The sequence below is a fragment of the Lactuca sativa genome, chromosome 1 (genome assembly GCF_002870075.4).
Source record: "Lactuca sativa cultivar Salinas chromosome 1, Lsat_Salinas_v11, whole genome shotgun sequence".
In the NCBI taxonomy this organism is placed as follows: Eukaryota; Viridiplantae; Streptophyta; class Magnoliopsida; order Asterales; family Asteraceae; genus Lactuca; species Lactuca sativa.
In genome coordinates this window covers 11,947,130-11,960,714 of record NC_056623.2, presented here as the reverse complement: position 1 = coordinate 11,960,714, position 13,585 = coordinate 11,947,130, and the positions used below count along the sequence as shown (strand labels likewise).

At 33.1% G+C, this 13,585-nt stretch overlaps 2 protein-coding genes across 2 annotated transcripts; one reads left to right on the top strand and one right to left on the bottom strand.

Moving 5' to 3' along the window:
* Positions 1-2,420: 2,420 nt before the first annotated feature.
* LOC111904153 (pentatricopeptide repeat-containing protein At2g20540) lies at positions 2,421-4,264 on the top strand. Its single transcript, XM_023899933.3, has one exon. It carries the CDS (start codon positions 2,614-2,616, stop codon positions 4,210-4,212), a length of 1,599 nt encoding a protein of 532 aa, XP_023755701.1. The 5' UTR covers positions 2,421-2,613; the 3' UTR covers positions 4,213-4,264.
* A 624-nt stretch (positions 4,265-4,888) lies between these two features.
* On the bottom strand, positions 4,889-5,455 carry LOC111904152 (histone H3.2). The gene has a single exon (XM_023899932.3). The coding sequence runs from the start codon at positions 5,401-5,403 to the stop codon at positions 4,993-4,995; it is 411 nt and encodes a 136-aa protein (XP_023755700.1). The 5' UTR covers positions 5,404-5,455; the 3' UTR covers positions 4,889-4,992.
* Positions 5,456-13,585: the final 8,130 nt, after the last annotated feature.

The window sequence follows — 13,585 nt, the reverse complement described above, 5'->3', positions numbered from 1 at the left end:
ATCATTCTCAGCCAATCATTTATTTTTGCCGCAAAAGCCTCCAACGTACCGACGGAAATGGGAAACGAATGCACATGTGTTTTCCAACATAACATATTTCCTTAAACTATGCTAATAATTACCTTAATATATACAAAAACATAGTTTTTTTTTCGTTTTTTTAAATTTTTATAAGCTATTTTTATCAAAAAAATAATTTTAAATATACCAAAATTCATAATTTTTTATTCTCTACAAATAGACATCCATATTGATATAGTTTTAAGATAAAATAAAAATTTTTTTTTTTTATATTTTCAGCTATCGTTATTCATAAATGAATAACAATGCATCATGTTTTATTACAGTACATTTGTTATTCACTTATGAATAAAAAGTATGATTTTTTTTTACAATTTAAGTATCATTCATATATGAATATAGCATATAATAAACATAGTATATTCATATTTTAATATTGGACGATGAATTCACTTGTGAATATTAACATAGTATATTCACTTGTGAATATTAGATGATATATTCACTTATGAGTATTAAATAATATTTTATATGTGAATATTACATAGTATTACATGGTATATCACATGTGAATATTACAGAGTATATTCACTTGTAAATATTAGATGATATATTCACTTATGAATATTACACAGTATATTCACATATGAATATTACAAGGTATATTCACTTATGAATATTGAAGGTATTTTGACAAATATATATAATTTTTATATGTTATTCACATATGAATAACATACAGACTTGCATATTTGTTTTGTGTTTTTAATAATCATATACTAATTCATGTGAGAAAACATATTCATATGTGAATATAACGTGATAATTTAGTTTATGCATTTCATCAAACAGTTGGAGTGCAAATAAGTTAACTATTTTAAAAATGTTAAAACATTAAGTTATCAATTCCAAATCATCATATACTTCCGATTTCAACTTCAGATGCGACATCCTATCTCTGATCGATTTCTCAATTTGATTTTGATTTCCGAAAATCCGATTGGGAACCTGTAATTACCGATTCTAAGTCCCTCAATGTCGATTGTGACTGTGAGTCCAGAACTCCGATTCCAATTTCATGAATAGCGAAGAAATTCCGGTTTAGTTGAAGAAATCTGGATGATTATTGAAGGTTGGAGGAAAAATTTTGATGATGAACGCACAGTTATCGAATTCTCTATAGTTACGTATTTGAGATTGAAGGTTATTACGATATTTACAAGTTTGTCACCGTGTCTTTTATGCTTAGATTAAATGAGTGGCTGAGAATGATTCCCCCATTCTCAACCTTTTTTATTTTCTCAATTGAACTCACCTCTCTCTCTCTCTCTCTCTCTCTCTCTCTCTCTATATATATATATATATATATATATATATATATATATATATATATATATATATATGGTTAGGTTCAAATGTTTTCACTATCTATTATGTGCATGTATGACTGATTCTGGACCAATCATTTTAGTTATTTTAAGGAAGTAATTAATGTTTATTAAATGCTGAAGATGTAATTAATACCTATTATATCTTCAACATGTAATATGCATTAGTTACTTTCTTAAAATAACTAAAATGATTGGTCCAGAATCAGTCATACATGCACATAATAGATAGTGAAAACAAAATAACCTAACCCTATATATATATATATATATATATATATATATATATATATATATATATATATATATATATATATATATATATATATATATATATGGCTTATTATTTCAAAAAAAAAATAACATACTCCAAATTAATAGGCTATAATTTGAATTTTTTTTAAACCGCTATAAATACCATATTATGGTTGCGTTTAGTTACGGAAAAACAGTTTTTATTTTCTGTTTTTTGTTTTCCTTTTTCAGTTTCTGTTTTCCGTTTTCAGTTTTTACTGAAAAATTTAGAAAACGTGTTTAGTTAAAACTTATATATTTTTCATTTTCAATTTTGAAAAATTAGAAAAAATGTTTATATATGTATTTTTTACCGGTTTTCAATTTTAGAAAACAATATTGGTGGTAAGGTGTGGGTGTGGCGGTTGCAGGTTTCTGGGCATCCATAGTCCATCCACACTCAAACTCGCAATTCATGTTGTGTAAAAGATGTTTTACCCGCATGATCTCATTGTCTGCAAATCCATAGATGCATCAATGTCGGGTAAACACCCAAGAGCTCTTGAATTCAAGTCCCTTAAACAATCTTTTTCATTTTCTTTTATAGGACGTTGAATATCATGCCAAATCAGCAATAAAAATGCCTAATCAACATCCGAATCAGCAAAGGAAAAGAGGAAACCCGAAAAAATAAATTAAAAAAATAACAGGTAGTATAAAAATTATAGACGAAAAAAACAAAATACGAATTAAATACTTAATGAAGTAACTGGAAATCCTTGGGAGTACCACTCTATGACTCTCAAACAGCAAAGCAAATTTGCTCAGGCGGGTGTAAAAGTGTTTAAACCTGATGAATGCGGCGGGTATATATATGGGCGATTGAGTCATCCAACATCTCAACGTAGTCAACCAAGGCCTAAGTAAACTTCCTTCCTATCCGAAACCTTTCAAACTTTTTGGAGTATCAATGGCGTCAACTACCAATGTACTGTCTGTAAAGATCTTGGAGAACATGTTCACGCCCATATTGCAGAATTGTAAAAACATTAGGAAATTGAAGAAAATCCATGCCCAAATTGTGAAATTTTCATTATCACAGAGTAGTTACTTGGTCACGAAAATGGTGAATGTATGTGAGCAAAATCAACAAGTAGAATATGCAAGATTGTTATTTAAAGATGTATCTGAGCCGAATATTTACTTGTATAATGCTATAATTAGGGCCCATACACATTGCCACTTGTATTCGTTCACCATTGATATATACAAGCAAATGCTTAAAGAACCGATTTTTCCTGACAACTTCACATACCCTTTTGTTATAAGGTCGTGTGGAGGGCTTTCCGATATTTATTTAGCCAAGCAAGTTCATGGGCATGTCTTACAATCTGGAGTTCAATCAAATATTGTTATAGAAAATTCAATCTTGGATATGTATATAAAATGCGATGGTATTACTGATGGACATAAGGTGTTTGATGAAATGACTGACAAAGATGTGATATCTTGGAATAGTCTCATATACGGGCATATAAAGCTGGGACAGATGAAACGAGCTAGAGAACTCTTCGAAGGGATGACAGAGAAGTCAATTGCTTCATGGACTGCCATGATTTCTGGGTACACAAGAATCGGGAGTCATGAAGATGCGTTACATATTTTCCGCATGATGCAATTAACAGGTGTTAAACCAGATTGGATCAGCTTACTCTCGGTGTTGCCAGCTTGTACACAACTGGGTGCTCTTGAGCTAGGAAAATGGATCCATTTTTACGCAGAGAAAAATTGCTTCTTGGAGAAGATCAGTGTATGCAATGCTTTGATTGAAATGTACTCGAAAAGTGGAAACATCAACCAAGCACGCCAAGTGTTTGACAAAATGCTTCAAAGAGATGTGATTTCATGGAGTACAATGATTGGAGGTCTAGCCAACCATGGTAAAGCTCCTGAAGCCATAAAACTGTTTCAAGACATGCAAAAGACAACAATCAAACCAAATAAGATCACATTCGTTGGTCTTTTATCTGCTTGTGCCCATGCTGGATTCCTTGAAATTGGATTGAAATACTTTGATTCCATGGAAAACGATTACAATCTAAACCCTGGAATCGAGCATTACGGATGTTTGGTGGATCTACTTGGAAGAACCGGATGTCTTGATCGAGCTTTTGAATTGGTAAACAAAATGCCCATGAAACCAGATTCTGTAATCTGGGGTTCATTGTTGAGCTCGTGTAGAACAAAAGGTAATCTTGAACTTGCGGTTATTGCAATGGAGCATCTTTTGGAGCTTGAACCAGAAGATATTGGAAACTATGTGATGCTTTCAAACATATATGCGGGTCTTGGAAGATGGGATGGTGTTTCAAGAGTGAGGAAGTTGATAAGAGGTAAGATAATTAGTAAAAGAACACCGGGTTGTAGTTCGATTCAGGTTGATAATGTGGTTCAAGAGTTTGTGTCATGTGATGACTCCAAACCATTTTCTGGAGAAGTTTATCAGATGCTTGACTTATTGGCTTTGCATAACGAAACGACCGATTTTTGTAAGGTTTTACAAATTTAAATTTTAAGCATTCCATTTGTATATATATATATATATATATATATATATATATATATATATATATATATATATATATATATATATATATATAAAGGTGTTCGCTAAATTGTGAACTATATTTTCCTACTGAGGAAAATTGTGAATATCAGGATTGTGGTTCAATAATTGTGGTTGGGGTTGTTCACTGTTTTGGATAAACCCGAATTGCCTAGATTTACAACATGATTTGACTGTATTGTTCGGATATTTTATGATTTGGTTTAGTTTAAAAAAAAAAAAAAAAAACGAATTATTATTTTGGATGGACTTTGTTTACCAAAATAAAACCAAATACTTTAGAAGATTTGTTCAGCAACTGTAAGAAACAATGCGACACCCATCACATCTCAAAGATGCAAATCATCTACACATACATAATGATTACCGAAATGCTTTCAAAAGAAAGCAAAAGTTGGGAACACCCATCACATCTCCTCAAAGATGGTTATGGCTGCACATACATAGTTGCAAAGCCATGTGAAGAACATGGCTACAAAGCATATTTCCTTCTTTGATTGTTATCACTTTTAACCAACTTAAAGTAGCAATACCAACATATGTTTTCTGTAATGCAAAGCGCTTTAAAACATTTGGAATTTGTACACATTATTTGGCATAAGTAAAAGTAAAAAGATAATTCTTCAAGAACAATATCAATATCATTAATAGCGATACATTTTGGGAACAATTTGGATCAAAGAGCAACTTTTATGAACAACCAGAACAACATTTGCATAAAATCTAAGCCCTCTCACCTCTAATCCTTCTTGCCAATTGCATGTCTTTGGGCATAATCGTAACCCTCTTGGCATGAATCGCACACAAATTAGTATCCTCGAACAATCCTACCAAATAAGCCTCAGACGCCTCCTGAAGCGCAGCCACAGCACTGCTTTGAAACCTCAGATCCGTCTTGAAATCCTGAGCAATTTCCCTCACAAGCCTCTGAAAGGGAAGCTTACGGATCAACAACTCGGTGCTCTTCTGGTATTTACGGATTTCCCTGAGGGCGACCGTTCCTGGCCTGAATCTGTGTGGCTTCTTCACTCCTCCAGTAGCCGGCGCAGATTTCCTTGCCGCCTTTGTCGCAAGCTGCTTCCTTGGTGCTTTGCCCCCGGTTGATTTCCGGGCAGTTTGCTTAGTTCTTGCCATCTCTATCAAATAAACAATTGAGAGTTTGTAAATTGCAGGAATGAGAGATTGATGTTTGATAAGAGTCCGAAGGAGATGGCTTTTTATAGGAATACGTGGGATGTGGGAATTTTTGAAATATTAGGGAAAAAGATCCGCGAGTGTATATAAACCGTTGGATCTATTTTGCGGAGAACGGACGAAAACGATTAGATGCAAAGAGAGAATGCGGATCGCTATCCGTGTGAGTGAGTTTTGGGTTTCTTCTGCTTCCTCTTCTTGTCTGACCGAGTAAAGACGGAAAAAACAAATGGGCAATATTATTTATGTATTGGTATTTGATAAATAAATAAATAAAATATATTTATTTATGTAATACTATTATAATAATCAATTTACATGCACATCTTAACACTCACCGTATACATATACAGATGGATTGTTGATATTAATAGCTCTAACTCTCTAAGTAATAAATTTAGGTTTCGTGAGAAAATATTGGAGCAAAAAACAATGTGTATATAAGCTATTGTAAATGAAATTCTAGAAAAAAAACAATAAAAAATAGTATCTACGGTATGTATTTTTTTCCGAATTTTAGTATAAACTCAGATTTCTTTTTTATTGATGGTCTTTTACATCAAATTTGTATGTATTTTTGGTCTCTATCCAAACTGAAAAGACTATTATAACTTTCTTTTTTGTTTTACAAATTCTTTTTAAATATTTAATAAATGTTAAAGGAAAATGGCTCACATGAGTGAAGATGAATATTAAATTCATAATTGGTTTAAAATATTAATTTAAATAATTAAATTTAAACCTTGTATTTGAAAAAGTTTTTAAAAACACCATATACATATGTATAATAGTATATTACTATATGTATAACTAAAAATCAATCAAATTAATAGCATACCTCATTCATAAAGGCACACACCATAGTTACAGTTTTATCCTGGGAGTTTTATTCATATATTTTGATATGATATTGACTTCATTTTTTATTTGTTACATTTACTATGGCATTTTGAGACATATAATGCATGGTTTTATTATATAACATCTGACGTTGTGGTTTTAGTAATGTTAAAACAAAAATTATTGGGTTGTGTTTTTGGGACGTTTCATAAAACGTTGCGGACAATCTCAACATGTTTCGGAACGCTCGTCTCATTTGAGAACCCTCATCCGAAACCAACCAAACTTGAAAGGATCCGCATCCGAAGGGCTTCGCGGCCTTGGAAGACCAAGGTCACTCTGGATCCATAAGTGACTCCGGATTCCTGAACGACTCCAGACAAACGTCCCCAACTCCGAACGGAGTTTTCCGATTCCCGGACACTTCTATTTGCTGCCAACCTTGAAGGGATAGAACACGATTTTGATGTCTGAAACCCATTTTTTTAATCATATCCTTGGGAAATCCTAGTTATGAACCATATCTTTTGTACCAGATACTCTTCAAGGGAAGGTTGACTTTCCCCAAAGAGTTATGACACAACCTATTCCCCATAACCACTTTATGATTACTTTAGGGCACTATTCCCATGATGCCTAATTCAATCAAAATCTTTTTCCCAACACTCCATCAGATTTACCTGCCCCAAATCCACTCATTAGGTCCTTAATCCTTACCTATAAAACCCCACTCATATTCTTCAAAAACACACTCTTTCTCCCTCCCATTTTCTCTCTAAAAATCGAAGAATCTCCAGGAAATATTCTACTTTCACTCCACTCCTGGGACTTCCCAATCTTCAAGCTTGCTCCAAGTGTTCTTGACGTGGAAAACCTCCCTCTTTCACGTCCATCTCAAAGGATCACATAAGGTGAGTTCATACCCATACATGTTTACGTTTTAATTAGATTTTATGGGGTGAAATACAAGTTACAACACTAAATTACACACTAATTCTGCCAACAATCACCAATGGAAAGTTTGGTCCCTTTCATGGATTGTATTAAACATCTTAAATTATTTATTACTACTTGCAAAACAACTGTTAATTTGGCAACACTTTGTAACATGTTGAGCAAAGTGCTAAGTAATAGACCTTCTATGTGTTGAATTTATTCTATGTTAGTTAACTAATCACGGTAAAAGATTTCATTCACTACAAAACATGAACAATAAACTATAATAGGTATAGTTTATGGATCTCTACATTGTGGATACAATGCAAAAATGGTACAATTACAATACGGAATAATGGTTCTTGCATTCACACTACACGTAAACTCGTTAACGTAAATTGTGAGACATTTCTTCATTTGTACTCTTAGAGTGCGAGTTAAAATTCTTGAAAGTTATAACAAGAGTCTCTTGTAGGGAGAGCGTGATAGTTGTATATAGATCTATATTGGGAGTGACGACCCACATCCAAGCTGCTTGCAACAGCTCGGCCGGCAGGCCAAGGATGACAAATGTCATACCATTATGACGTCCGAAGAATGTCGTAGCAGGTCTACTAAGTCATAACATGGTTATAGTGGCTCACACAGGGAGTTAACGATACATATAGTTTACGGGAAGTATTACTATAAGGGGTTTTTTACTCTTTTTAACATGCTTACATTTTTACAAGTACGAAATGACATACATACACTCAGTCTTGGAATTTAAGACTGCGCATCATTTTTATAAGGAAAATATTGGATTTTCTTGAGTATACTCTACATTTACAAACAAAGGATTTCAAACTCTGCATCTAAAAGCTTATGCACTCACCAACTTAATTGTTGACACTCTTTTAAAATTACTTGTATTCTCAGGAAATCAATGAGTTAAGTAGCCACAGGCTTGAGGATGGAACGCTTCAGTGTTCGAAAAATTAATTTTTTTTTGTGTCATATTGTAATTGATTTTGAAACATGTAACACTTGAAACTATGTAACTTTTTCGATTATATTTATGATTGGTTGTATGTACCGTGATCGTTATTATATTCGTTTGTCATGATAGTACGCATGAAGTCATCCACCCCTGGATGTTTCCACCATCCGAGGTTTGGGGGTGTGACATTGGTCCCATGGGTTGATTAATGTGAGTAAAAGCTACTCCATAAGCTTAGGTTAGCATTCCTTGATGTTTCCGAGGTCCACAATGCATAAAAATTGTATCTTGATGACTTTGGTTCATCCGTGCATGAGTTGATGTTTATTATATGAGGTTAGAAGGTTAGAAATTGGTTTTGGGCTTCTTTGAGCCATGCAAAGGCATCAAGTTGACGAATTTATCAATTGAGACATTACAAAGAGCAAGATTTGTGATTTAGATATTTAGACTTTAGGTATTAAGTGCTTAATATGGATTTTGGGCTTTAGGGGAGTACGTTGGGTGTAACGTGTTCAACCCCGAGTTACTTTGTTGATAAGGCTTGTACGTTGGGCGTAATGGGGTGGTACGCTTTACGTACTTAGCAAAAGGTATTTGGTCCATTTTTGGGCCTTAGGTCTTTATGGGTTGGGCCATGGTCATATGGGTCAATTAAGTGAAGGGTAGGATGGTCTTTGACCCTTAGCATGTTAGATTATAATATGGACCATTTATTATGGGTTATTACCTTGATTGTTTATTAGAGTTAATTTTGGATATGTTTGATATGATTTAGGTAAAACAAATAAACTTAAAACCCTTAAGTTTGCATGCAACCTAAATAGGATCTATGTTTTCTTTATCGAACCTATAACTAAGAACATGAAATAAGAAATCTTAGAAACCCTAGGTTATTTTTCGAAAAATTACAAATTAGGGTTTAAGATTACTTGCCTTGGATATTATTGTAGTAAATAATAATAATTCCTTCTTATAAATCTTTTGGAAATAAGTACCACATGTGTCGTGCCTCTAATGGTTCACACCCAAGCTAACAATAAGATGACTTAAGAGATAGGAGAGGGGAGAATAACAATTTTCATCCAAGAATTAGGGAAGAGAGAAGTGGAAAAAATATAGGGCCATAGATAGCCTTCTATAGTCGAGGAATATTGGGGCCAAAGCTAGGGTTTAAGGGATAATCTCTATATTGATTTACTTGTTGACCAAGTAGCCCAATATCCTTATCCAAGGAGCCTTGGACTAAATTTTCTATACTTTTCCTAGAGTATTTTCGTCCACCTCATCACATGAGGTTCTAGAGTCTTTCTTCTTCAACTTTCAATAAATAACCAAACAGTCCCTATACAGTTAATTAATCCAAAATTCAATTCCAATTAATTTTTGATTGATTATTAATTTAATTATACCTTTTTCCAGTTAATATATTATTTCCATAATACATTAATAAACTACTTATTTCAATTTATTAATCACATAATAAATTAATCTCTCTTTTACTCTCTCTCTAAAAGTCATCTTGTCCAACTGCTAGCTTTGAGGGCAACCCAAAAGTATTGTGGTACTATCAATCCAAGTATATACCAATTTTAGTTATTGAATTAGACACCTAATCCAATGGTCTCCCACTTGGATAAGTCTATAACTATAAATTACAGTTTAACTTCTGAATCCATCAACAAATTGTAGCTTCCAAAAGTTGTTCCCGAACTCTGACCCAGTCAGTCACGTGTCATAAGATAAGTGATCATATAATCATCCATTCAACTAGATATTGTTTGGACACAATACATGGAATAGAATCAATCTCATTGTCCAAGACTTTGTTTCCCAATTTATGATTTGTGGTGATATAATACTTCTAATTGAACACATCAATTTAGTCTTGGTTGGGGCCAACACTATAAGTCAGCACCAAATCATCGACGGGCCCAAAAATATCGCCTTTTCCGGTTAGGGCAAAAGGAACGAATAAACTTTGACTCATATGCTTGCATCTTTTACTCATCAAATCATGCATGACAATACGTTTTATAACATCAAGTTACTGGTGCGTTTACACATTACCAATGTACAACCGACTTGTAAATTACAACTCATATATCTCTGTTTCAAGATCATAAGATATTATCGTCTCATAATTACTCGGGATAAATTTCATGAAGTAGTTCTCCGAGTGTGGGTTTATCCAATACTTAAATCTTCATTTCTAATCACTCATGGACATTGCAACAATTCTATTGCTATGTATAACTCCCTTAGACAATCTATAATCCAATTCATGACAGTCTTAATTCACTAGTTACTTCCAAAAGTACGAGCGACTGTAGAATTTCGAATAATCAAATCATTCAGGAAGTAAAACATGCAAAGTGAAACACAATAATTAACTAATTAACTGTGGTCTCAAACCAATTGAAAATAAATAATCTCTATTATTTAATCACCATAATGATTACAACGTTATTCATTGTATAATATTTCGAGTAATCAACTAACCACTTGAATTAAATAACATCAGTTATGTCATGTTATGAACATGCATACTATGCCTCTATATGACCATTCCTTTGTGAACAAACCAACCAGACACTATTCCAATGATGCTCATTTCACACTTCCAAATTCTTGTCATTGTCGAAAATGTATTGGAATTCCAACCTTACATTCATCGACCTTTTGTGATGTCGAGGCTTCAAAGTCACAGAGACCAAGCCAACGATATTATAGAATGTTTCATTGAAACTTTGTTACTAGAAACAATTCATATGATAACGAAGGTTCAAATTAAAAGGTACACTCTTTTAACACTTCTCTTGCATTAAAGTTTCCAACTCACATGTATATTTAATAATCAACCCCTAATATGGAAACAATTTTTGTATTCCCATGTGACCATCAATTCTAATCAAGAATCATCTCAATCCATAATCATATCACTATGGTCCGTCAAAATTAATATCATACTTCCAATCGTCCACAAACAACCAATCTTCAGTAAACCTCAAAATGTTCTTGACAATCATTTAACAACTCTAGTCATAAAAAAAATTCTAATCATTTTCCTCTTAATGCTAAAGACATTTGGAAAATTAGAGCACATGAATATTACAACATATGTAATCAATCATATATTCGAAGCATATGAGACTCTATTCATTATATTCAATATTTTCTCCATCTCTTGCTATAATATTTTCATATATGGAATTTCATATGTTGAACCATTTCAACATGATATTCATATATGTATATGAATAAGTTCTAATAAACTATACGACCTAATATTTTAGATTTGAAACAAAGTATGAGTGCCCTCTCCCTCAAGTCTATCATAGAGAAACAATTACCAAACTTTGCAATTTGAAATTTGAAAACTTTGTTCCCTATGATAGTATTTTCATACAATACTAGCATAACAATTATGCCCCCACTAGCTTTGGCATGTATCTAAAAATCAATTGTACTTCTAGGAATCAATACTCTTGACTTTCTTACTAGTGTACAAATTTCTGTTACGCGATGCTTCGTTAAGTCTCCAACTAGACTTCTTAAGCTTACACACCTTCATTATATAACATATATGTATGTTCAAATGCTTTCATAACTAATAACTATAAGTCTCGAAAGTTCAAACAATTCAATACCATTCCTCACAATTCGAAATATGAAGAGGGATGTCATAATCATATTGTGAATTTGAGAATGAAATTAATACAAGCAATATCCATACTGATCTTTATAAGATCCTTTAAAATTTGCTATCGAAAGTGTTTCCTCGTGATGTGTGTAAAACCAACTAGTTTTAATCCTACTAACTTAAACACAAAGACAAACACACGAAAAGGCAGTGTACCTATCGATTAACAGTTTAGTTCAGGTAAGTAGGGTAGCAAACACAGGGAACAGTAAACAATTAAAATAAATGCTAATATTATCTAAATAAAACAAGTAATAGAAAGGAGGTTTTCTCTAGTTTTGCAAGACTAGAAACTTAAACAATTAACTAAGACTTAAACTAAGAGCTAAGCAAATAAAAATCAACTAAATTCAATAATTAAGGAGACTTCTGTTTAGGTTCGAATCATTTATTCCTATGTTTGATTTTATGACAAGTGCAATGGATTAATTGGCATTGACTACCGATTAGTGTGATTAGGTTCACGTTCGCTATTATTAATCCTTAGAAAACAAATTAATTCAAGCAGTGATCAAGTGATTAAACTAATAAATTCCCTAGTTTAATTATTCGGGTTAAATAAGACTTGTAATTAGCTAACTAAATTGGTGATTCAATTAACCTCTTGTTGATGGTGTATCACACAAGCTCACACATTAATTTACCCATTCTCTAGTTGATTCTAGTTTCACATTCGTTATTCCTAAACATATAACTATGTGGTCACATAAATTATATGAAATTTATAACTAAGAGATGTTCATATAACTTAATTACTAATTTATTAACAGATAATAGTTGTTATTAACATATGAGGTTCTTTAACAAGCTTAACAAAACAATATCACCAATTAAAATTAATCCTAACCATAAAATCAAACCATAATCACAAAATCATCTATCCTAAACAGAATGTATGAGTTTTAGCTCATGATTACAACAAAAACAAGCTAAAAAACGAAATCAATTGGTAAAAACATAGTTCAAACAAGAGATTAGGTAAAGAGTAAACTTGATTTTGCCTTGATTCTCCTTAAAATTGAATGTAGGGTTGATTCCTTCGGTTCCCATGCTCCAGCAACACCTTTAGTTGACAATTAGCCTCCAAGGTTTCATCTCCATGCCATGGTATCGATTTGAAAGTCCTTTTATATAGATTTTTACAAAACAGAGGTGACTCGTCGAGTCCAGTTGTAACACCCGGATTCACAGGTATATTAATTATTCCTTTATTTTTTTGGAGTTTGAGAGGAAACTCGGCGAGTTGGTGTTTAGACTCGCCGAGTATGGTCGCGGATTCGTATCCGGGATCACAGTTGGACTCGACGAGTTCATGAGTGGACTCAGCGAGTCCACGCTGTTTAATGAAACCCTATTTTCCTGGGTTTGGGACCTATTTAAAGGCCCTTAGGGCCGTCATTTGCGGCTACCAAACCCCAGAGAGAAACCCTAAGAGATCTAGAGCGTTTGTGAGGAAGGAGAGGCCATTCTTGATCATTTTGTTGGTATATTTGCAAGAAAGAGGTGACCAGGGAAAGAGGAGGCTGAAGGAGGTGCGATTCTGGTGACTTCGGAGTTCATAGACTTCATATTGAGGTATTTATTCGGACATTCTTCAGATTTGGTGTTGATTCTTAGAGTTAGGGTTTTCTAGCCCCCCTTTAGAGGATTGATATGTGGAGCAA

What these genes read in the sequence shown, in the direction of transcription:
- LOC111904153 (XM_023899933.3), top strand. Translation starts at nt 2,614, where the DNA reads ATGGCGTCAACTACCAATGTACTGTCTGTAAAGATCTTGGAGAACATG.
- LOC111904152 (XM_023899932.3), bottom strand. Translation starts at nt 5,403, where the DNA reads ATGGCAAGAACTAAGCAAACTGCCCGGAAATCAACCGGGGGCAAAGCA.